Source organism: Argiope bruennichi, chromosome 8, assembly GCF_947563725.1.
Source record: "Argiope bruennichi chromosome 8, qqArgBrue1.1, whole genome shotgun sequence".
In the NCBI taxonomy this organism is placed as follows: domain Eukaryota; kingdom Metazoa; phylum Arthropoda; class Arachnida; order Araneae; family Araneidae; genus Argiope; species Argiope bruennichi.
In genome coordinates, this window is record NC_079158.1 from 95,869,486 (window position 1) to 95,896,823 (window position 27,338).

The 27,338-nt window shown below is 27.1% G+C and overlaps 2 protein-coding genes across 5 annotated transcripts in view; one reads left to right on the top strand and one right to left on the bottom strand.

The window, feature by feature from the left end:
* Positions 1–20,463, bottom strand: part of LOC129980577 (target of rapamycin complex 2 subunit MAPKAP1-like) — a 145,571-nt gene extending 125,108 nt beyond the window's left edge. The window contains exons 1-2 of one of the 3 annotated variants that reach the window (XM_056090953.1): positions 20,296–20,449; positions 8,901–8,953 (exon numbers count right to left, since the gene is read on the bottom strand). Coding sequence is in view for 1 of the 3 variants with exons in the window: in XM_056090951.1 (XP_055946926.1) it covers positions 20,296–20,319 (24 nt within the window). In the remaining 2 variants the exon portion in view is untranslated. Of the gene's footprint in view, positions 1–8,900; positions 8,954–20,291 lie in introns of all 3 variants that reach the window. The other 2 variants (XM_056090952.1, XM_056090951.1) reach the window with 2 other exon arrangements.
* Positions 20,464–20,645: 182 nt separating this feature from the next.
* LOC129980579 (homeobox protein extradenticle-like) overlaps positions 20,646–27,338 on the top strand; it is a 287,760-nt gene continuing 281,067 nt past the window's right edge. For both annotated transcript variants that reach the window (XM_056090954.1, XM_056090955.1), the window contains exons 1-2: positions 20,646–21,121; positions 21,329–21,402. In XM_056090954.1, coding sequence (XP_055946929.1) covers positions 20,892–21,121; positions 21,329–21,402 — 304 coding nt within the window. In that variant the 5' untranslated portion in view covers positions 20,646–20,891. The remainder of the gene's footprint in view (positions 21,122–21,328; positions 21,403–27,338) is intronic.

The window sequence follows — 27,338 nt, forward strand, 5'->3', positions numbered from 1 at the left end:
AAATATTGTCAATGGGGATCTACATCAAAGCTGAAACATTGCAGTAATCTCTCCGATCAAAGAGGTAAATAATTACATTTATAAAGAAGTAATTTTAAACATTTTAATTCATAAATTGATTTTTTTTATAATTGTGTTAACCTTTTCGTCGTCCGTAACGCGTGTAGCGCGTTCAAGTGAAATTTCTGCAGAGAGGCCGTAACGCGGTTCAAGCGTTCCTCTACATTTTAAAGCTTTTAAACGTTCAAAACGGTTTGTAAATGTTTATTTGTTTGAGTTTTTATTTTTGTTTGTTCTAATGCGGCGAAAAATAGAGGGAGAGGACGGCAAAAGGGTTAAAGTGCCCACAATGAGTTCTTTATAGTTATATCTAAATATTTTCGTTTTTCTTGCTTCTTATAAAAATCAAGAAAAAGACATTGTTCACGGCAAATAAAAATTCTATTCTGATTTGTATTAAGACATTATAAGCAAATGAATTTAGTTTAACTATATATATATATATATTTGCAATAACTTTATTAAGATGCAATGTCGCCACTGTAGCAAGCGAAGAAGGCAAAATTTCCATAACAAGCATGCAAGGACTGCTATACAATCTTCCGGGGATTGGCAAGCGTCAGCGGGTAGGAAGCGAAGCCCACTAGAAATTTAATATATTACGACTGATAAATGGATACTTTTATGTTCTGGATGAAATGAATTCTACTTGTATTATTGATAAATAACAAAGCGAACTACATTTCTTTAAACCATTCAAGAGATATTATTTTAAAATGCATATGAATTTCATTTAAAGAACTAAAATATCATAACTTCATATAAGATAAAACTCATGCTTTGTATGATACAAAACATGCAGAGTTTATTGAAAACAAACCGTATAGCAGATTTTACATAAATCGAGACATTTTTCAACACGGTTTTCAAGACAGCTAATTCACTGGAGAGAGGAAACGACTGATATTTTTCACACATTTGTTTGTCTCATCATTATCGTGTTTCATTTGCGACAGAGGTTACTTTTTGAATAAGTAAAAACTGAGAAATATTATTAGGCTTATTTGTATTTTAAAAAACAGGAATAAATATTAAATGACTCTTTTAAGAAGGAACAAACGTGCACATAATGACAGTGCAAAGTCTTAGCTTTTAGTAATGATTCAGATCAAGGTTCTTTCAGACATGAATCCGCTTTATAATAATACGCTAATTAGTTGTAACGTTTAGTTACTTTTTGGCCAGTGATCTCGAACACAACTTTCCATCGCCAAGAATTAGGGATAATTAGATTTTTCAAGCAAAAGCCGTCGAAGCTGAGATATGAGCTTTTCCCGAGGGAGCAAAAAAGGTGGGAAAAAAAAAAAATTACGAAGACGAGTGAGTATCCGAAACTGTTTTCTGTTACGGCGGCGTTCTTCATTTCAAAAAGGATATTTCGCAGCGAACTGGTTCTCTCTTCCATTAAAACTAAAGCTCTCATTAGCCAAAGCTATCAGCAGGACCGTTTTTGGCTTTTCTTCAGGTTCGACAACATGCGTGGCATTCGAAAGGGAGGGAGTAAAAGTAAGTAAGTAGGGCTTAAAAAAATAATTTAAAATTAAATAAGTAAAAAGTAAAACCGGGAAGAGGAACTTATTTTAATCACGACGTGCGTTTTCAGCCCCTTCAAAGAAAACTAGTTTAACTTCTGTAATCAAAGTCCTCCCGAACATACCTTCGCTTTTGCTCTTTCGAATTAATGGGAAAAGTATAGGAGCACTCTGGGAAGGGAGGGGGAGGGCAGAAGAAGGATAGACTGCTTTTTCCCGTTTTTCTAATGAAGCTGATTAGAAATTCGGACTTTTTGGAAGTAATTTAGGGTGTGTGCGTCTAATTACTTTTGAACTGCCGCTAATTAGCTAATTACCGGCACGAGAGGAGCACGTGCCCCGCTGCTAATTACTGGCTCAGGTGTAATTAAATGCAAAATATTGAGCTCTCGCGATTTGCATATTCACACCGGTTTTTATTGTGGATCATTATTTTACTATTTGTGCACACTGCCCCCCCTACGCCTTTCAATAGGGGGGTAAAGGCTGTTTCCCTTTCCTTTGTTTCGTACCCAAGCTTATTGCTGCAAGGGCTTTTTACAACATCCACCCGCACCTCCATAGCCTACCCCTTTCCATAGGCAGCATTTGGTTTATTTTTTTATCCTTTTTTAACATTTTCGTTTCCACTACTAATTAGATTAGAAGTAGAGAACTCGAAGCATCTTAAAACATGTAAGGGAGGGGGAGACGACAAGGGGAAGGGGGACGGCGTAGAATGAAGAAAAGGGGATGGGGTAAAGCCGGCAGGTCCGACGAGGATTACTTTCGCATAGGTTGAGTAATCGCTTTGTCATATGTGGCAACTCATTTGCACTTTTCGAGATAAAACTCTTCGAATCGACATCTTATTCTGAATTCTCAACAGAGATATATTTTTTTTCTATACAAGAACATATTCTCAACGTTTTTTCCACACTCTTTTCTGACTTTTTTTTCCCTACATTTTTCGGAATCTTAAACTACAAAATAATGCTGCAAGGAAATCGAGATGAGAAATCTAAATTAAGTTTTAAAAAAAAGAAAAGAAAATACACGCAGACAAAAAAAAGCATTAAATATGGCTAGAATTAAAGCATAGATTAATGTAAAATCTGGGAGCTTTAGAACAGATAAGTTAAGAATTCCAAAACGAAGAAGCAATTTGTAAGTACAGTATTTGTGTTTTTATAGAGATAGCGTAGTGAATTGTTGCATAACTCAACCAGTATTTTTATTTTCAAGATAAATGAAAAGTTATCTATAGGTTGATGAATTAGATAAATGTCATGGAGCGAAGCGAAAAAATACACGCCATAAAGACAAACCTGAATTGTTGGATAAAGAGAAGGAAATTTGAGCTCTGAATTAATGGCCATAATTTTAATGAGTAATGAGATATTGATCGTACATTAGCAAATAAAGAATTATGAAATCTTTATATAGAGGCCAATAAAAATTCGTTACCCTAGATTTCGCTTTTTTTAAAAATAGCTCTACAGTACTTTCTTGTTCTCGCTCTCACTTCTCACGTGATATCAGTGATTTGTCAGATATATCAGGGATAAAAAATCTAGCGTCCTATAAGCATTAATATCTAAAGATAGCAATTTTTTTTTCAATCTTAACACTGGTAATAGCATGCGATTGAATGTATTCATGGATGAGTTTGAATTTTGTCATATTAAAAACATTGCTACAGATTGTATATCAAATTCAATTTTAAAATTAATTAAAAAAACAAAGAAAAACATTGTAAGGAAATAAAATTGGTATAATTAAAAAAGTAATTTTCTGAGTTTTAATATAATACTAATATTATTTCTGTGAAATTATAATTTTGGTCGACATGGACATCAAATTCCAAAGACGAGTCATGGTAATTACCCAGTTACCTATTCCCGCGCTCGATTAAATTTTTCTTTTTCTTAAAAATCTTCTTTGAAAAAGAAAAGAAAATTCGAAATTTCAATGAAAAGTTTTTTTTTTTTTTTTTTTTTTTTTTTTTTTAACATATATGTAATACTAATTCTTGCATAAAATACTTTATTTTCTCGCACACTAAAAGAATGAATTGTCATCGTCAAAACATTGGAATTCCAGGATTTAATTAATCTTCACACGCCAGATCTCTATGAATACAAAAAACACTTTTTTGGAATTGCCACTTTGTTGCCCTGCCTTTTTGTAAAAACAGCAACTAAAAAAAACCTTTGATTCAGATGAATAAAGTTTGATATAATATTATATGGATATTATGGATTTTACACGAAATTTGTACAATACCAATAAATTTTGAAGGGAATCCATTCAGAGAAGTCGGTCTGTCTTTCCGCCTGTCGGAATACAAGTCAACTCGATAACAACAAAACGTAAAGAATTAAGAAGATAAAGTTTGGTACACGAGTTTACCATCTAAAATGTTGAACGAAATGAAATCTTGACTCCAAACCGTCAAGGGATAGACCATCTGTCGATCTGTACTTTGTATGCATGCAAATAATTGAAATTTGGTGTACGACCTTGTGACTACAATTGCACTTCTATGACAAATTTTGATTTTAATGAGTCGGAAAAAAGCCTTTAATGTTTATATTCGATTTTCTTATATTTGTGTACTAAGTGTATGCCAGTAATGAATGGCAAATAAACACTGTCAAATTCATACTTAGGTTCAGTAAAAACACTAGATTTACGCCAAAGATCGACATTTCTTAATTACTATTCTCCAGTGTCATGCAATCAGTATACAAATACCGGCTTACTTTACTAAAACGCATCGTTACGAAGAAAGTAACTCTCATGCGTGAGGTTTTGAAAATAAAAATTTAACCATTTGTGACATCACGGCTTTGGGCAAGGTCACAGTTTTATGTGGGGGGAGGGGATAACACCTTTTGAGGGAGTATGTGTGAAAGCTCTGGGGAGAGCGCTGAGTGTCATCTGAAATGCGTGCTTGTTTCTGAAAACTTTTGTTACATCTTTTTATTTAAACTTAAATTTTTCACAACTGTTTTCTGTTAACAAATCTTCCATCTGGTAAGTAATAAAAAGGCTAATAGAAGGTCATAATTTTCAAATATAGTCAAAAACTAATGATTTAAATCGAGTTTTCAAGACTTAATTTCTCCACTTACCATTTCTAGTTTTTAAGTAAAAATCAATTACCCTCTCTCTTTTTAGATACGCTCCAAAAGACAGTCGGATAATCTTCCAACAATGTATATATTTGCAGCAATTGATAAAATGTACATTTCATTTCAGCATAATGATTCACATATAAAATAGTGTCATCTCATTTTTCAAACCATTGTATCTTTAGCTGGAAATATTTGTCACAGTGAACCTGACATACTTGCTTTTGAAACACCTAGAATTCATCTCATATTTCTCCATTACTAAAAGAAACACGTAGAAAAATTGCTTGCACAAAATGAGGACAGTATCAAGTTGTCTTCATCAATAAAAAATTCTGGAGATGCTGCTAATTTTTAACCTAATGGAACTATATTATGAGTTAGGTTTCCATTCCACTTTGTATAGAAGCAGGCCCATATAAAAAAGTTATTATTATGAAGTTTGTAATAGGGTACAACTTAACCTGATTGCTTTTCTGATAATTCAAGGTAATCTGTTGCCCTGCACACAAAAAGTTGATATATTAACATTCATTAAACCTAAAGTTTAGTAAACTAATAATTGTAAATGCCAGATGAAAATTCTACAATTTACTTTTGATTCATATTTATTACAGCAGAAAGTAAACTAACCATAAGACGTGAAACTGGAAGAAATTAAACCAGGAGACAAAATGCAATTATTATAATTGGTTTTAGCTGTTGAAAATTTTTAAATCCCCCCCCCAAGTGATTGAAGCAGCCTTTTATCTTTTAAACTGGAGAAAAGAATTTTGAAAGTTACATTTTTTGGTGTTATCATTTGCAGGACAACACAGAAAATATTTACTCCAATTTTACTGAAAATTATGATAGGAACATATTTGCTCCCTTCAAAAAAATTAATTAATTTTTTTATTTGTGTAAATATAAAAAGGAGCAGCAGTAAAGGGGGAGATTAACACAAACAATATTAAGAAACAATAATGTTACCATTAATCTTTTGGGGTTAACTTCCATCCAAAAATCATAATTTGCAAGAGAGACAAGGCCCTAGGAATGTAATAAATATTCAAAGAAAAAAAGATGCTTCTCTCATCTTCTCTAATCTTTTTCTGTGAGTATATGTATGGAACTCTGCATTATCATTCAAATCTACAGAGTGTCTGATATACCTAGTACTACTAATCAGATTAAACAGTTTACAAATGCATAATAATATGTAAATGTAATAAGAATCACTTTATAAATAAAGCCCAATGAGGGGAAAAAAATGGTTAACATACAAGTTGCTCCTACAAGCTCCATTTATTGGTGAAAGCAAAAACAATAATGTTGGACTCCTAGTAAGACATATGATTTTATATATGACAGCATGCCAAAACCACCATGAGTGCTAATTACCTGTAAAAATATTATTGAGTTGCATAAGTTTCATGTTCTGTTTAAAGTTTGCTTTCAATCCTGAAATGGTTGCAAGAGGTTGATAAAATGTGCCTCTATGAAGTAACACAAACCTGTTGTAGCAAATCAGGAATGAAGGCTCCAGGCAATTTCGTCTTTCTTTTATTCTCGAAATGAAATCATTAACCAGCTGAAATTTCACTTTACAAAGAGACACAGTGGGTCTACAGTATCTAAAAAAAGAATGGACATGGACTTCCACATTCGCTCAATCCTGTACCTTTGGCCATTAATAGAATCACTTGGAAAGATATGGAGGCTGTATAGCATGAATACTTTCCTTTAGGCTATGAAAAATATGATGAATTTTTCATGATACATAGGAAGTAAAAATGGATTCCTAGTTCTCCCTCACTGAGGGACAAAAAGTATTTATTCTTAACCAGTTCTTGTGAAGCCATATTTTAACACAAACATCATAGGTAGCAAATTTCCAGACTTACATACAGAGTAATTTTGAATCTCTGAAATGGATATAAATCTCCAATATTTTGCAAAAACATGAACACATATTTCGTAATGATACTGATACTTCGATTTGGATTTTAATAAATCTGTGGCAGTAAGCATATTGATTCACAGCATTTAAGCCTTTCTTTTTCTCAAGAATGAGGAAATCTTCATTGTAAAATTTAGCAAAACAATGAAGGATACTGAACATAGCAATTATATTCAATTTACTTGTAGCAATTATTGCTAAAACATAACTAAAGATGATCCAAATATCCTTCATGCAAATTTTGCAAAGAACTAATGGTACCTGTTTTGTAGCATTCAACCTTTTGATTTAAAACTTCATGCAATATGACTAGCTGTTCAACATTCCATTTTGATTGAGTAATTAATAAATATAATTATATCAAATCTTTTTACAATATTAAAAATAAAATATGAAAATACATAAATAACCTAGAAATATAATACACAAAAATACATAAATAATTATAAAAGACAGTTTTGATAATGAATTGTCCATCGAATTTTGATTGATCATTTGTTCTATATGAATAATTTTTTTTTTTTTACAGAAATTAATTAGCAACTGTCTAGATTAAAAAAAAAAACTATGCAGATGCATTTTTTGATATTACAGAATGTGTGACATTAATTATAAACCACAGTTAAATAATAGACTGTTGTAACAAATATTAAAAAAATTCAAATAACATAACTTTTCACAATATTTTAGATCTGCAATTTTGGCAAAACATAGTCAAAAATAATACTTATTGGAATAATTTTTATTGAGTATATATTTTTGATTGTATATATAACATTGCCATATATTATTAAACTGCTGAAAAAAATAATAACTTCTGTAAAATGGATAAAAAATGCAAACAAATTCTGTAAGCTTTCATTTTTTTAAAAATAATTTTAATTATTGTTTAAAACTGTGTATAAGCCTAAAATTAAATCAATTAAATTCTTCAAAATTAAAAACTACTATACAAAGAAGAAATCTTTAGATTTTTTCTCATTCAAAATCACCTTTTTTAAATGTTGAAAATAATCTGTGTATTAAGATATATAGCAGCCCTGAATAACAGTTGAGCAGACTAGCTTTGGTCTAGAAATTACCTTAGATATAATTTCAATAAGGTGAAATTTTTAATGAGATATCTTGATTTAGAATCTGACTTGATATAAATGACATAATTAAAATAAAAATTTAAAAAAATCCTTTTCATAAAAAAAATTGATTTAAAAAAAAAAAAAACTTCATTACATTTCATGAAAAGGCAGAAAACAGCATCGGAATTAGTTTACAACATTATTTTAAAAGTTTTTCGTTAGTAAGTCAATAATATTGACAATTCAATGTGTTAGCAAAACATGAATATTGAAATTATTACTAAAAAAGACATTTCTCATTGATTTTTCCTTTATTTTAAACAAAAATAAAGCAAATAGTGCTCCGAGTTAAAGTGCAAGAAAATCTTATCCGGCTAGCAGAAAATTAACTTTCAGTAATTTCTACAATTAGCCAAATATGTTTTTTTTAAATTTATATTTCTACATTTTCAACAAATTAAAGCAATTATATTTTAAAGTGAATGTAAAAAAATAATTCAGCTGGAAGTAATATAAGCCAAACTTTGTAATATATTTGATTTGTAAGTATTGATTAATTTTTTTAATTTAAAAATGTACATTATAAATTCAATAGAAATAAAGAATACTCATATCAACTGTATCTATAAGTAGCAAAATATTATAATTTACATATTTAAATTTAAAGTAAAACAAATTTACTCACAGAAGAAAAAATATATTAGTTTATTAAATAGCTATTTTTTCTTGTATGTTAATTATATATGAGCACTCAAAATATCTATACAGTCATTAAAAACATTATATAATGATAAATAAAAACAAAAATACAGCTAAAAAAAATCATCTATTGATTATGGAGATAATTTAATTTTTTTTAATTAGAAAACTTTAAATCCATTTAAGATAAAATAATTACATAAAAATTTAATGAACCCTTTTAGAAATCAAAATAATTTCAATATTTTTTAAATATTCATGATGAAAAACTTACACAAAGCTTAGACACATTAGAAAATTAAAAATTTTGAATACTTTCTGTGTTTGAAATTCTATGATAAATTCATAACTCAAGATTTTTAAATTTGTTTTATTAATAAATAATAAATAGTTTGACTAAAATTCAGTGCTACTACTTTAAAAACATATTTTTCAAAATGTAAAGTATAATACAAAATTAAAAAAAGAAACATACCAACTAATTTTCTTTGATTGTAAATGAAACGACATGCCACTGGTCAAAGAAACCTAAAATTAAAATTTTTTAAAAAATACAGAGTTTCATAATATAAAAGAATATAACAAAAATATACATATAAAAGTAATAACTATGTTTAATTAAAAATACATTATTAATTCAAAATGGGTAACTAGTTAATAATGTAGATTACTTTACAAGAAATAATTACGACACAGTTCTCAAACTAATAAAAGTCTCTAAAATTAATAAAACTAACAAAAAAATGAGCCCTTTAAGAATGGATAATATTTTAAAAAAATGCTTTTTTAATGGGAACTTTTGATTTATAATACAGAAACTCTGATTTCATTTGTTTTATATATAAGAAGAGTTCAAGATTTTATCTAATTCAAATTTGATCTTTAGGAAATTATTTATTCCATTTCCACAATTTATGTGAATAAACTTTAAAGGTGTCAATTATTTGATTATTTTAAAATCATTAAAACTTGGATGATTAGAATGCATGCACTAACACTAGAAAATATGTTTCATGCCATTTCAAACCTAAATGTAGTATGTACAGATAATATAAGTAAAAATTCTGATTTAATTCAACTTCCTAAATCTATGGCATGTTTTTTTCCCCCAAGTTTGAATGAAAAATAATTTTTGAAGAGATACAATTTCATTTAAATTAAATGAATGTTATGAACTTTGTGTGACCTGAAATCTCAATTGTTATAAGATGTTACAAACTTAATTTAAAAAATAATTTATTTTGCAGATCTCATATACAAAAATTATTTGATTTAAAATTTTCTTACTAGCAATTATTTTCTTAAGACTTAAGTAATAGTATATAATCCAATATAAAATTAAACCTAATAAATAAATCACTACAAACATGTTACCTCACATTTGATTTAATAACATCAAAGATAATTTAATATCAAGTTTGAAACATTGGAGAAATAACATCAAATGCTTTTAGAAACAGATCAAAAACATTTTTTACAGTTCAAAATTTTTCTTCTTGTGGTGACAGCAATCACAGATAAATTCTGTTTTGCTAATAATTGTTCTGCATTATAAATTTCAATGTCAAATAAATAAATAAAAAATTAATATAGGAAAAATAACTGAAATTTACTAACACTTATTCATTTTTATTAATCATAAGAGTCCATTAGAATATCATGTTAGATCATCATATTAGGATTGAAATTATGCTCTTGGATCCAACTTTATTTGCTATTGAGTTCCCAAGTTTCCCACAGTCATTCTACATTATTTAATATAAAACTGATGCAAAAATCCTATTTGCTATTACACAGCCTCAATGCTTTTAGCTGCCTGTAATTTATGTTTATGATAGTGTTTATAAAACAGCAAAGAATCACAATAAAATGCTTAAAATTAAAGACAAAAAATATACCAGAAAAAACAGCATCTGTGAAAAATTAAACTGCTGAAAAAACAACCAAAGAATGCCTATTGTAGATGTCTACGATACATTTTTTAACTAATCAACATATTAATTACTTGGATATGGAAGATGAAAGAAAGGACTTGTATGCCTAGAAATATTTAAAAAATTGAGGTTCAAGAATTAGAAAAATTACCAGATATCCAGCTTAAACAGCCACTTCAATAGCTACGAAAAATAATGAATTTTGATTAATTCAATGAATTTATGTTAAGAATTACAGGCATGACAAAAGATGGCCTTTTTTAACCAAATAGGACAATTAAATAGCATATAAGGATGCTTCAGATGAAAATCATGTATTCAATAAATTAGTCACAGGAATTTCTCAAGATGCAAGTATCTCTTTTTAAATTATTCATTTTATGGAATCAGAATAGACTAAGTTTGATTCCAATTGGTGAGATAAGATTAGAGTAATCAGCTTTTGAATTCAGAAATATTTTTAATGAATCAGATCACTAATAGTGCTTTAACACTAAATATAATGAATTTGAACCAAACATTAAAACAGAAATCTCTACAATATACTCAAGCATATTAGAATATTGGATGATATATTAATATAATAGTTAAGAAAAATTTGGAAGCATTTGAATAAGGTTTGTGATTTCACCTCCTAAATTAACTAGTTCTTGCTTATTCCACTTACCATGTATTTCAATCTATACAGCACAGTCTCTCATTCTAACGAAGACACCAAAAAATTGATTGGACAAATACGTTACCACATTGGAAGGTACCTTTTTCTGATACAGAAAATGTATCTTCCACATACATGTTTGAAAAATGTGCTAAAGTGTCACTTTTCAAAACCATAATCAATGAATAAAATTCTTTATTAATATACAAAAAAAAAAAGTTACTCTTTTTTTACTAAGAATTAAAAAAAAAAAAAAAATGTAAAGACTTCACAGTAATAAGCATTTTAAATGAACCTGTCTTTTTCCTATTTCTATTTTCATTTTTTACACATAAGTTATAATAGAAAAAAAGTGTTTTAAATTTAAGCAAAACATAAAATAAATAATAAGAATATTAAGCATTTGGAAGAAAAATACAGAATTATATAAATTTGCATTGCTTGAATCAAGGGTTGCTAATTTAATACAATATTAGTATGAAAAGAACAAGTTTTATTGATTTACAAATATAATAATTTTTTTTATATAAACACACAAATTATAAGCACTATCAATACTGAAGCTAGTTATAAAGTTTTAATTGACACTATAAATACAATAATTTAGTGGTACTTGCAATTGTCAATACAAGAGAAATGTATAGAATGTGTGAACATGGGCAAGTTAAATAATTCTGAATTTGATAAAAAAAATATTTAAAAGAAATTTATCTGAAGAGAATTCAGTTTTTTTTTTGTAATACATCTGATATTCTTTGTAATAAAATTGTGTATATATATTTAAACTGGGGATGCCAAATTATCACTGGCAGTGGCTAGAAAACATTAAGCGAAATATTATGTTAGAAAGCTGTTATTCCAAATTAATTAATTAAAGAATGGAATTTTTTGTTTGATTTTAAATCTAAATGCAGAAAGAAGGCAAAAACCATCAAATCTATTCAGAAAGCACCAAAAATTAAAAGCCATTTATAATAATATGGAAAAATAAATTCAGCTGTATTATAATATGCCAACATTTAAAATTATTATGTTTAAAACATGGCAGAAATTTAAGATAAAGGAGAAGGGGGGCGGGTACAGCTATGCTACTTGAAACATTTACAAGCACCTTAGCTTTTTCACTGGCAAATATTTATTATATACAGTAGAAAAAAAAAAAAGACATTTTAACTATTGTATGTCAGGAATTCACCATAAATTTAGCAGAAAAATGTATACCAAATAGATTCTCAAGCCCCACCCCCTCCTCTTTCCCTTCAAGGTCTATGGGAGGGACAAACACTTATCATGTCTATGTGAAAGCTGCTTCTGTTTTTGCTTCACTAAGAGAAGATAAATCAGTTATACCACATAATAATTAATCCACGAAATTATTTTAATTGCTAAGAATGTCCTAGATAACATTTATTTAATAAAATACAAAAGTGAAAATACAATAACCTAATACAGAACAAATAGATGTCAAGTTATAAAAAAAATTTAATGCAATGCAATCGCTTAAGAACTATATATATAATGTGGTTGTATACAATACGGTTTCTCTGCATTTCATATGCTTTTATTTAATTTGACTTGTTTTATTGCATGTAATGGTGAGATTTTTAATTCATTTTTATTTATTTCTTAATATGCTACAAATTGGAAACTCAATACAAATATATATTCCAGATGAATTACAAAGATCTAATATTTTCAAAACTTAGTAACAAAGAAATTATTTATTTTATGTATTTAAAATAACTGAAAAAAATAATAAACATTCTCTACCCCAAGTTTAAAGTCTAAATTTAGCAAGTTTTATCTCATGTGAAAACTAAAGACAACTTGAGATATGCCTTCAATGCTCATTAGCCTTCCAGTTTCCAGAAATTTTTAAAAATATTATTTTCTTGTACATTTTTTTTCAGGGGGAAAAAAACTTTGCTAGAGCCCGCCAGCTAACACTAAACTAATTTTTATCGCAAATAGGTCTTAGATATGTCATCAATGGATACTGATTTCCTCTACCCCTCTTTTTGAGAATATGACAGAATAAAACTTAGACAAAGACTATCTTTAACAATTGGACTGATTTAATCAGTTTTAACTGTGCATGCATAGCCAGCACTCTGTTTTTTGTTTAAATCTTTTTATGCAAATACAATTTTAAATAGTATTTAAAATTGAAGTGGTGAACTCTGAAGAATTGAACTCTGTTGAAGTGATAAGACATACTTCAACAAAGTTGAATGACATAAACAAATTCATGCTATAAATATGATGACTAAATAGCCAGTCGCTAAAGAAGGCAAGTTTTATTTAATCTAGATACAAGACAAGTTTTGTAAAAAATTTCAGAAAAATTGATTACAGGATTTCAAAATAATTTATAATAATAAATGATAAAATATATAGTCTAAAAACAAGAATAATAACAAAAAATAAAATATTACATAAAAAAAAAATCCAAATTATTCAATTTTCTTAGTGAACTAAAATATAAAAACACATTTATTATTTTTGCAACAAATGTAAAATAAACTAAAACATGACATTAAAAATTTTAAGATAAAAAAAAAAAACTAAATCACAATGAATCAAATGTGTTAAAATCACTCCTTAAAAATTGAAACATTGTTAAAATTCCAGTTCAGTTAATTTTTGTCAGGATCTCACACATTTATAACTTTTATTTTGGTATGAAGAATTAACAAAAAAAAAAAAAACTATCATGGGCAACTTAAGTACATAATCAATAGTATTTATTTTATAAAATTATTTTTATGCTATTTATTAGTTTTTAATGACATTAGGAAAAATGTATGCTATATTACATATTTAATAATGCTTACAGAGATAATTTTTAGTAACAAATTAGTTTACAACAATTTTCCAACATTTTTCATTGCTTCACGTTATCTAATTTTTAAAACCATTTCATTTTTCAGTTCAAAGATTTTATTTTTTTTATTTTTTCAGAAGCATGTTGCATTTTAATGGAGTTATTTGGAATATTTAGCCACAAAAAAATCATTTAAAGATATGATATATATATATATATATTTTAGGAAATCTTTTACACCAGAAATAATAGGGAAATATAGCTATAGATATTCTTGTACATTCTTGCCAAGCTCTTCTATTACCTATGCACTGCAATATATATAATAAATATCATACTGAATAAATTTCCTCTGTTTAGTTATATAATAATGGCCTATTTTGAAAAAATATGTTGGTGCCTTTCAGAAAAGTTTTATAATTTTGAATTTTGGTAATATGAGAAGATCTAATTTGATACTTCCCTTTTAAAGGCTCTACTTCAGCATATAATAATGTGCATTAGAACCAAATATGGCTCATGATCAATCTAAATGCCATTTGTATAGTGTAATTTCAGTTTGAAAATTCATAAAAAATGCTGTTTTGGTTCATACTTAGCAAAAGAAAAAAAAAAGCTTATAAAATAAAAGGACATTAAGACGGTTATAGCAATTCTCGTAGATAAAGATGGATTAATCTAGAATCCTAAAAAAAAACTTCCTGCTAAATTACGAGATAAATATATGTAAACAATAATATACAAAATATTATGGAATGGTTTAAAAAAAATTCTATAAAATCATTAGATAATATAATTTGATAATTTTTTAATTTCAAGGAAAAAAAAACTGTTTCGACAGCCAAAATGTACTCTGGCAGTACCATCCAAAGAGATCATAAGGTTTATTTTTTTCAGCAAGTTCTTAAAACCAGTAAAAAAAAAAAAAAAAAAAAAAAAATCAGAGGCTAATATGTTTTATTTCTTTAATGAGTTTTAATATATAGAAAATTAGTATAAGCCAAAGAAGTACTTATTTTTCTCTGGCTACTTTCTAATATAAAAATGAATGGCCATATATTTAGCTCAAGCAAAAAACAATTATACAATAAAATATCTAACAGCTTTTCTCAATAAATTAAAATAATCAACTGTTGATTTTAAAGGTTCCCACCAATTTTAAGGATAGCTCAGGCATACCAAAATCAAGTCAGTATCACATAGGGAGAATAGCATATATGTGTACTAGAGAATGCTAATTAACTTAAAATGGATTTGAAAACACATGCAATCATTATCCAAATCAAAGATAGAGAGAAAGTAAAATAAAATTGCGCAACAATGCTGAGATACAAATCATACATTAATTTGCATGTGCAGTTATTAAAAATGGATAAACGGTAAAGTTTGTTTCACTTTTGTTTTTTGTCAAAGGTATCAACTATGAATTGATTATCTGCTTACATAAGGTTCTTTGTCCAAAAATGAACTTATTGCACCTGGGATTTAATAACCCATACTTATGGTCACTGGCTCTTCCCACCCTCGTAGCTATAGTAACTGTGTTGATTGTTACATCCTATCAATGATGAGATATGGCCTCCTAGAGAAAAGGCTGTATTATGGCCGGTGATATTCCTCAGAACTCAACCAAAGTTCCTTTAGTGCTATCACAATGTCAAAATAATTCAATTTCCTCTGCATGCCTTTGAATGGGTAAGGTGTAATTAGTTTGTGGTAATATACATTTGCAACAGAAAATGCCATTAATACAAATGAAGATAACCTTCAAACAAGTAAGAATGCTATTACATGTAATATAGATAAATTTTTCTCTTCATATAATGAATTTTGTGGAACTGAATATTCCAGTTTGCATTTTATACACTGTGCATTTTAGACCTACTTTTATTAAAATAGCTTTTAAAAAAAATCAGATAATTTTTATTTTAAAAAATGTATTTGCATATCCATTCAACAGAATGTGCAAGTTACAAAAGCAAATGCTATTTAATTATAAAAAAAAAGCTGTGCAGATTGCCTGTAACCCTCTACTGCCACAACTAAAAGGCCAGTTATAAATACTATATTTTTATTGACTATGCGTTATAAGATTTCTACCATTTCTTTAGAAATATATATATATATGGTTCAGTACAATAAAATATATTTTGGAGAAAAATTTGAGATATGCTTTTTAACGTATTAGTTGGTTAGCAACAATTAGCAAAGATTAATCAATTGTGCTGTAAAAATAAATTTTGAGGCATGATGCAGAAAACTTTTCTCCGCCATACATGTCATCACAAGAACTATCACAAATATCTAAAGACTAGTAACAATAGAAAGGGTAAAGAAAGAAAGGAAAAAAAAAAAAAAAAAGTCAGTACCACACTGTTTGACATTTTCACCTCTTCCAATTTTGTAATGTACACATTCACCATTTGTTTGCTATACACTAAATTCTGATTTTAACAACAATTCTGAAACTCACTTATAAACATATACTCACATATAAAACTCACAAAATTGTTATACTTAAAAAAGTTGTTTAAATAATATAATAGTTGGTTTCTTTGATGGTAAACAACTCCTAGAGGTAAAGTCTTATTAAAGATTCAGGTGAACCTAAATTCAGAAATAAAATGACAAACTATAGGTATAAATATTTTTAATATTCTTTAGCATTGCTTTCAGAACTTTTTTATTATTTTTCGTCATTCATCATTCACATAATCTAAAGGTCTTGATTACAATGTTAACATTACTACATACTTTTATAGAATCTTCAAAAATATTTTTGGAACTTAAGGTTGCATTTTTTAATATATATATATTGAAGTTGGAATTCAAAAAGTCTACATCAATGAAAGAAAGAGCTAAAAACTCTTTCAACGTAACTGAAACTTTACCCAAACTGATCATCTTAGCCATTGTGTTATCCAAATCACAGTATCCAAAGAGCAGTTGAATACAGGACAAAAGGACTTTCACGGCTGAACTTAATTGAATACAAGTACAATTGAATACAAGAATAAAAACTTACAAGAAATCGTTTAAATAAAATTTTAGGGGTACTGACTGCCATTAAAATATGTTGATTACGATTGAAAATACTTGCAAACCAATATATTGGAAAACATTTGATGTGAAAGAAAAATGCAACTGGAAAATGAATGCTACCAAAAAAGATTATGGGCAAAAAAGCAAAATAATTCTTGGTCAAAATACAGCCATTTGGTAGCAAAAAACAAATATATAGCAATTAAAAACATATACACCAATAAATAATAAAAACAATAATAAAAAAAATTCCAAAATAAAATAAATAGGATGAATTAGAAGATGTTTTATAATGACACATGAAGCTATGAAAAGAGACAGTTTCAGAAATAATACAAAAGAAAGATATAATATGTGATGAATTATAATACAAAAAAAATATATAATATATGATGAATTATGAATAAAACATGCAGTTGCTAAGCACAAGAAGTTCACTAGAACAAACTGTGAAAGCAGCAACATATGTCATTGGCAGATCTAAAATAATTATGAATTTATAATTTGCAGTTCTAAAGTTTATTTTGCCGAAAACAGAAGGAATCTAGAATACTTCCAGTAAAATCATATGCACATTAATTAAGATATCATTTTAGTAAACTAAATCTGCATGAGTGATACTTTCTAGTGTTTTTGCATCTATTCTGAGTATATATGTTTTATGCTATAAATTTCTATACAAAAAGTAGATATTATAATATTCTTCATCTTCTCTAATTTAACCAGTAAAACTATAATCTTTATATATTCAATGTTTAGGATGTTCAACTTTTCTTTTAATTTACAGCCTTGTCAGTATTGTATATTAGATGTCAGCAAAATTTCTTAATTTATTAGTACATCATTCAATGCAGTAGGATTTGTAAAACATAAAAAGAAAAAAGATGTTACTTTTAATGAATGATTTTATTTAAAATTAATATATTATGTCTTTTAAGCCACATAATTCCTTTTGTCTCTTACAGGATTTTATTAGAAACGCACAATCAATACTGAGAACTCAAAAAAATTTTTATAAGTAATAAAAATCTTACATTTGATTTTTTTTCCCATATGGAACAAATTATTTTTCCTATTTAAATTGAAATATTTTTCAATGCTCTTCAGAATAAAGCCTGTAAATAATAAGTTTTATTAGATATTATCGTGCATTCATTTTAAACAATTTTAATATATTTACAATAGATTATAAGTTACAATTACATTGTTTCTTTTTCAAAGTAAATATCCAATTTCCTGCATAAGTATAGAGAAATATTGCAAATTGAAAAGTAAATGAAGTTCAATTTTATACCATTTATTTAGTTTAAAATGTAAAATTAAAATTTTTAATTTTAGTATTTTTTTAAAATTTAATTTTAACAGATACTTTCGTTTCATTGAAATTTTAATCTAATTGAGAATACAACAAACACAAAAAGAAGCCACAGATTTCTCATATAAAATGATAGCTATCTTTATACAATTATTTAAATACAATATACTGTAATTTTTTATTTCGAAATTAATGTATGAAGAAACTTTAAAAATAGAACCTATTCAAATAAAAATTTAAAGGAGCTTATTTTGAAATAAGTAAACCATGAATAGCTAAGAGTCATAGCGCCATCTAGTGTGTAAAAGAAATGCTATTATCTGCGCCAAAGTTAAAACGACAACAACAACAAAATAAAGCCTAACGAAAAGAAAATTTGGAAACAAGCAACAATTGATAATTATTTTTTACTAGTAGAAAAAAAGCCATAGAACAACTAATTTAGAACTACAATAAAATAATTGTCCAAATTTAAGTGATTAAGGTGGAAAATAATGAAGTTATTCTTAAAAATTAATGAAATGTTAGTATACAAGTTAAATATAAAATAGCAAAAATAGCAAAAATATAAAAGTGAATAGTTAGGATAAACACAAACAAAAATTTATAGCATTAAAAATATTTTTAAAATGAAAAAAACTCAAGATTTTAAAAATAAATACTATTTTCATATGCTAGGGCAAATTAATACAAATAATATTTTTATTATGAAACAAATGAAATGCAGAAAACCAAAAGCAAACTAAGACAAAAAATAAATAAAAATAAAAATTAAATTGATCAAAATTAAAAAAAAAAATTATAACAGTTATATTAAAAAACTGCTGCGTTAAAAATGAAATATGAAAAATTCACTTAAATAACTTTATAAGACTATCAGATTTTATAAATAGTCAAATATTTGAAACAATATGCATTTAATTGTAAGCAAAATTGTCAATTTGAGTCAGAAAGAAAGAAAAACAATCTTAGGATAAAAATCACTATGATATAATTTAAATTCTTATGCAAACTGTTTCAGTATGGAGAAGGTATATATATGTTAAATAAAGTAATCATTTTAACAAAGAATATAATGTATATCTAAAAATACAAAATTTCTAGAGATATGAAGTAAATAAAAAACCTTTACACAAATTTTTTTTCGATGAATGAAGTGCATAAAAGGGCTGGGGTAATGGATAAATAATTCATTCAATGTATGGCATTTTTTAAACATTATTATAATAAAATATAAATAAAAAATAACATATTCAAAGATATCTCATAGCTAATCCTAAATATAATTGATGAAAAAAACATTTTTTAAATGTAAAAAAATTACATTAACCTTATACATAAAAGCTGCAAGCAATGAAAATTTTATAAAAATAAAGCAGATGTAATCAGTATTTCGAAATTAAGAAAAAAAATATTGATATAGAATATTACTTACGAATTTAATTATATAATGAGTTAAAATTTAGTAATTAATTAACTAATAGTTTTTCATTTATGTTTATTTTGATGGAGGAATATTGATGCTTAGATAAACAAATGTATTTAAAGGAAACATTTCAATCTCAAGTATGGATTTCAAGAACATAACTTTGTAATTACTAAAGAAATGTATAAAAAGATTCAGATATTTCTATAACAAACTAATATGAACTTCAGTGCAAAAATAATTATTAAGAAGTCTTATCAATGATTCATGTCTTTGACAACATGAGCAATATAAATCAAAACGATAAAACACTCCACGCTTAGGTGGAACATATCAAACATCATAGATTCATTTAATAAAACAATCAATCATTTGAACGATGGAATTCATTCTTGTATGCATTCTTTTATTCTAGTATTAGTATTGCAAATTCACAAATAAATTTACCATATCTGCTAAAATTTTCATATAAAAGGTTAATTTTACAGTAAAGTAATAAAATCAAATTTCATGTGATATCAACTACCGTCAGCTTTTGTATATTTTGATTGCTTTTTAAAGATTTAACATGTAAGCGCCAAAAAGCATTTGCAGGAGGTTTTTTAACAATACTGAGATAATAACATAGCAAGTACCGGTAGGTGCACGAGTAAGTAAAGGTCTTTACCTACTAGAGTATGCAAACGAATATCCATTTAAAAAGAACGATGATCTGGTTGCTAAAGTCATGGCTGAAGTTTCAGTTAATAATAAACAGTTTTAAATTTGCCGACCACAATCCAAGAGGACACAATATCAACAACAAACCACAAGGTCCGCCATATTTGCTGTTACGTCACTAAAACGGAAGTTCCGGTTGTCATCGATCACGCTGTGGGCGGAGCCTAAGTAACACTTTGAGCTTTGATTGACATCCATCCGGGCTTGGGCTGTAGCGCTCTCTGTGGCCTCCGATTGGTGGGATTCGTAGTGTGACGTAAATTTCGTCATACGAGACGCTCATCTTTTATGGCGAGGTGACTTGACTGGCATTAGCGTTCAACCCACCTCGAAACCCGCTCGCTGTCCGTCAAAACTATTCCCAATCAAAACACTCAATTACCAGAGTCGGGTTTTAGTGTGCTAGCAGGTGTACTCCCAGTGAAGTTTTATGGATAGTGTGCGCGTGGGTACTGTTGAGATGCTCTTGTCTCTCATCTGAAGCGGAGACCGGTGCGTTTTATAGCTACGATCGCCAAAATAGCGCGGATGGTGTGTTGTTGAGGGCATGGACGATCAACAAAGAATGATGCATTCCGTTTCTCAACATACTTCCGTCAGCATGGCCGGTCACGTCGTACCCCAGCACGGCTATGGCATGCCACAGCAACCGCATGGCGTGGACCCCACGAACCAGGGTCCGCAACCGGACCAAGAAATTCGAAAACATGATATTTCAGAGATCCTTCAACAGATCATGAACATCACCGATCAGTCACTTGACGAAGCCCAGGCTAGGTGAGTACCGAGGCCGCCTGCGATCGGGCCGCGGGAACGTCGATTCGCGCTAACCCTAACCTTCGCCCGTTGGCCTTGAATATAAAAATATGTACGAGCGGTTTTTATGTTTCTGCAGGATGTGTTATGTGCTCGCTGTGTTGTAGTGTGTAGTTTGGGCCTGCACCACAAAATTCTTTTAACGTGGGCCAAATCTTTTTCTTACAGGAAGCATACCCTCAACTGTCATCGTATGAAACCTGCACTGTTCAGCGTGCTCTGCGAAATCAAGGAAAAAACAGGTTAGTGTCAACTTTTGATTAATTAGCTTCGGGCCGCTCGCCGGGAAAAAGATTTATTGTGTTCTTGCCGAGTGAATTACGGCTTTAGAGACGGGAGCTGTGTTTATGAATTAAATATCTCGTAAATCAGATCGAGTAAACACAACACGCGACGTGATTGAAATTTTATTTTTTAATCAGGTTTACCGATTTCGAGTGATGAATGAATTAAGCGGAAAATTTTGATGTTGTTTTCGTATTTATCATTTTCGATTTTTTTTATTAAATCGCTAATTTGCTTATCTTGAATAATTATTGTTTCATTATTATTCATTTTGAAATTGTTTTATTTGTATTCCGATTTTTTTTAAAATATATATATATATAAATAAGTCTTATTTTAGTTATTCTAAGTGTTTTATTTCTTTATCATTTTTAAAATATATATTAAAACACAATTTTTATTTTATTCAAATATTGTGTTCATTAATAAGAAATATATTTCCAAACTACAATTGCTTTAAAACCCTTATACATGACTTTTTCCTTAAATAATTGACAATGATATTATTTGAATTTTAATTCCATTCATCTGCTCATTAAAAAAAAGGATAATTTATGCTGCTTATAAATCTTGAAAGCTTAACTAAAAAAAATTTACAATGTTTCATTTTAAAGTGAAAATGTAAGCCAAATTGAACCAACTAACATATTATGAACTGTTTTAAAGTGTCTAGAATATGGTACAGATTATACAATAAAAAGTGATAACTAGTTATTAAAAGTGCAAGTTTAAAGAGTTTTATGATTCACATTGCAGATGTGGTAGCTAAATTCACGCATATCTTTTGTATTGCAAATATGGATTATATGCAAGTTAATATAATTTCTGTTTCAAGCTATTTCCATAAATACTGCTGTTCTTACCATTACTGTCCTTACATTAAATTTTTGCCTGTGTTTCATTCTATTCTATTCTATTTAACTGCTGTTCAGTAAGCAATTCAGTTTAATGTTATACTTAATTTGTAAATTCATATATCATTATAAAATGATTAATTACTTACATTAGTATTTTTTTACATATGCAGTTATACAATAATTACAAATTACATAGATTACAAGCAAAAAAATTTTTAAATATCTCAAGTCTATTGAAATGCTAATTAATTTCATGTGAAAGTAAAATGAAATTCAAATATTTGAAATCTTTTCATTTAATTGAAGTATAAATGGTTATTAGTTATTGTTAATTTTCTTTTTCTGAAATACATATCTAAAAATTGATTGCCATTTTAATTACTTTTAATTCAGCTTTTTAAAAATACAAAATATACTTCTATAAATATAATAAACTAAATTATATCTTTATTTTATAAATGAAACCTATTGTTCTGTAAGACATCATAGCATAAAAAGAATTACACCTACAACTGTTAGAATTGTTTATAGGTACTAGAATATCTGAAATATTGTGCTATTACTTTTGTGAATGTATGGACATTTTACACAAAGATGGAGAGAAGTACTGACTTATCAAAATCCAACTTTTTAAATAAAATTATTTTTTTTATAAAATTTTATCAAAAATTTATTTTACTATGTTATTAATTTGAAGAATTAAATATATTAAGATTTTTTTTATTATTTATGCATTATAGGACACTTTTAATTTAACACATGAAAATTGTAAATATTGTCATTATATTTTTTTATAATAAAAACTAATAACTTTAACAATAATAATAACTCATTGTAATTGCTTATTAACTGTATGAAATAATTTTCCGTATTTGTAAAATTATAAATCGTTATTGTGAAATTTTGTATAATGCTGTGGCATAAATGTTCACTAATATGATTGATAGGCATAGTATAGATTCAGTTAAAACAACATAAAAATGTAAAATATATATAAATTTAAAAAATTTTAATTTTTCTTCAGTGAAGCTTTATAATATAAGTAAATTTTAAGTACCTAACTTATATATTAATTTTTGTAATTATTGTATCAAATTTATCTATTATTATCATAAAATGTAAATTCATAGTTTCATTTTTATTTAAAAAGTAGAAATAGGTTAATCTGAGTTGTTTGAAAATAATACTAACTAAAAACAAATTGGATTTTTTAAAATTGTGAGGTTTGTTTATATATATAATAGCAAAGTCAGTAAAATAATAAAAATTATTTATTTTTGTTTTCGTGTCCTTTTGCATATTATGATGAAGTGCAGCGAGATAGATATTTTTTTAAAAAATGTTTTTACTGCTTGCAACCTTATTTTCTCCTTTAGAGTGAAATTTTTAATAATTAAATTAATGTTCAATATTTTTAAGAATTGATTGTTCAAGAGTTTTGCTTTTATTTTTAAAATTGAATCAAATACTATTAATTTGTCCTTCCTTTATAAAAAAAAATTAACTAAATATTTCCTCATATACATAAAGTGAAAATTGTACAAATACCCTTCAGAAAATTATTATTTTTATATTATTATCATTAAATTCATTTTGAGTTATAAGGGTAAGAAAAAATGTCCCAGTATTTATATTGTTGAAGAATGGTATATTCCTTAATTAATAGAATGTGTAATGAAAAGAAACTGCAATTTGCATATTGAGACTCAATATCAACATACTTTTTGCAATATGGAAGCTAATGAAATTATATAGATATTTCAATGTAAATGTTTTAATTCTTAATCTGAATAATAAAAATTTTGTAACAATCTTTAATTTGACAAAGAATTTCTGAATAAAGTAAATAATATATTTTCAGTATAATAATATCTTTTTTTAGATTTATTTTGAGGATTAGGAAAATACAACTCGGTTTTTTTTTAAAGTTATGTTGAAGTCTTTTCTTTATGCTGTTTTGTTTTACTCTTTGTATGGAACTGAAATCAGTTATCTGATCCACACAAACTATGTGAATGCTTTAAACTTTAATTTAATATTTAAAAAAAACTTACATTAATTCTAATAATTACTTTTCATTATTGGTGCCATTTCTCTTTCTCTTTTTTATCACATTCAGCTCCAAAAAGAAATTTGTATAGTTCTATTTGCTTTATGATATTATGTAATACATTAACCCACCTCTAATAGTTCTGAATGTACATAAGAAACTTGAACTGCCAAGAGAAGATTAAATCTTCAAAAGTTCCCCAAAAAGGTTTCTTAAAGATATTATCTGATTGCAATCAAATATTAATGAATGTGAAATTTACTACTTTTTTCACAATATATATATGGCTTAATCTTTTCAGAATAAATTATTTTATTTGCTGAAATTTGATTATTTTTCTTAATGTTTATTCTTTAAAACCTTTTAAGTTTATTTAGAGAATTTTCAAAAATTATTTCTTTTATTGTAAATATTGTAATTTATTAGCATTGATAATTTTTTTAAAAAAAAAAAATCTACCTTGTCCACTACAATTAAAATTCTAAAACAGGCGTGAAAGTTTATACATACACATATATATAATCTTTCTATACATATACTCACATTTTATCAACTAATATAATTATTAAATGTGTGAGTTTACATCATAAGTAAACTTTAAAACATTTAAAAAAGACTTTCCCTGATAAAATTTCCGCCCTCTCGATTTTTATATTCCTAATATGAGACCTATGCGATTTTATGGAAGCTAATCGTATCCTATACGAACTAGCTTAGTGTCACTCAAAGCAGATCTTCCCCACCGTTTTCTGTTGGATTCTGTAGAGTGGGATCGTAGTTCCCTCGTTCCCCCTCGTCATTCATTCTGTTTTGAATAGCAGTAACTGACTTTTGAAGAGCCGAAATTGAATGCTACTAAACGATTTCTGCCATCTGCTTAGTATCGCTTTGAGCGCAGTTAGTCTCCCTCAACTGCATGCATGGTAATAAAATTGGTGGAAACTTAATTGTATTTCCGTTTCCATTTAGTAATTTTTATTCCTCATATTTGTATAAGAATAGGCTCTAATTATTTTAAGGCGTGGAAGATGCCGCGAAAAGTGTCCTAATGAATGAGTTCTCCAGTGAATTAAAAGTTATAAGGTGAAATGTTTCAACTGTGCATTTTTGCAACTTAGTGATACCTTTCAAAGAATGCGACTATTGAAAAAAAGTTTAATCACAGCTCTCTTTATTTTGAGATATGTTTTTGACAGCAAATTAAAAACATTTAATGTATACGGAGACTTGTGCTGCTTAAGTTTCGGGAATGGAATCTGATTTTTAAATATAGTATATACCATGATCTAGAGAAAAAAATTCGTTAGATAAATAATCAAGTCTCGCAGTAGATTTAAATGAATAGATTTATGTCAGATAATTACGTTTTAAAGTAAACCTTAAGATATTTTTTTGAATTGTTTTCTATCACAAAATTAAAGGTGTTTTGTTCAATATTTAAAAGAAGAAGAAAAAAAAAAAGCAATTTAATATTTCCGAGTTTTAAGTTAAAGCATTGCTTTTCTTTTTTTTAAGTGCGTGTAATCTGAATGTGAATAGTTTTTTTTTTTTTTTTAAAGATTGATCTGATTTTGAAATTAATCTTCATAATATCATTTAATATTTCCTAGTTTTAAGTGAAAGCATTGCTAAGCCTACATGCTTATTATTTTTGATAGATTTTTTTTCTTTTCTTTTGCTTCCTGCACAAATTATTCCTGTACGAGATTTATACGTAAACATAAATAGCTTGCAGAACATAAGAAAGCGGCTCAATTAAAACGGATTGGTAAATTTTTACATACTAATAAATGTAAAAATTTGCATATTCTAATTTTGTATAAACTATAACAATTATCTTTCCGAAACTTGTGAGACATCATAGAGAAAAGTTGCATAAGTAGAACGAATTTTCCAATCAGATGAGTTAAAAATTAATTAAATGTATATGTGTAAAGTTTTTTGAAGTAAATGTTCTTTTCTGCAAACTGTTTGACGAAATCGTCTGCGAATTTTTCTCTGCTAGAATTAATTGTATGCAATTTACAATTTTAATATCAAATAAATAAAATGATGCAAGCAACGTTTATAAAAAGGAAAAAATTTTAAAAAAATAATAAATAAAGAATCAAATTCAGTAATTAAAAAAAAGAATGAAATAATGAAAAATAATTAATTTACTATACAAATATTAGTAGTTTGGTTATAGATCTTAACTGTGGAAGTTGCATTCGTTTTAAAAATGTAGTGGATCAATTTGCAGCTTTTAATTTATGTTTTGCAACTGGCAATATTTTAAATTTTTTTTTGTTCGAATAGCAATAAGAACAATTGTTATTGAAGAGTTATATATACATATTGCTAAAATATGATGTCTAAGTCGGAAGCATTATGAGGGAATTTTTTTTCTCTTCTTATAGTTAAATGTTGTGCACTATAGTTAGAATGATTAGTTAGCAAAAAATCATGTTAAAAATTCTTTTTAAAAGTAATTGCTGCGACGAATAACATTGCAATATTGTGTTATTATGCAGATTATTTGACGTTCATAAAGTGCTAATACCAATTAACAATCAAAGAAAAGTGTTCAAAAATTAATAATTATTTCACACTTTTTATTGTGCCATTTTTTTAACTAGTAAAATTAGAGGGGAAAAAACCTGCAGGTCTAGTTTTACTTGAAGTTTATAAGATCATCATTAATTGTAGGTTATTGAAATTTGAATGTTTCTTAATATACAGGAAATAAAACTTTTGGTCTTATAAACTTCAATGTAAAGGTGTAAATATATATTTTAAAATATGTTTTCTTCGATATCCTAAAATAAGAAATTCGAGATTTTTAAATATTAATAATAAGATTCCAATCAAAATTTCCTAGCAAGTTTCTGAATTTTTAAGTTTCTCCTCAACAATGGTTTTCTGTGTTTTTTTCAAAAATTATTAATCTTAAAAAATTGAATGTATTTCTAACATTACTATTTTCATTATTATAAAACAAAGTCAA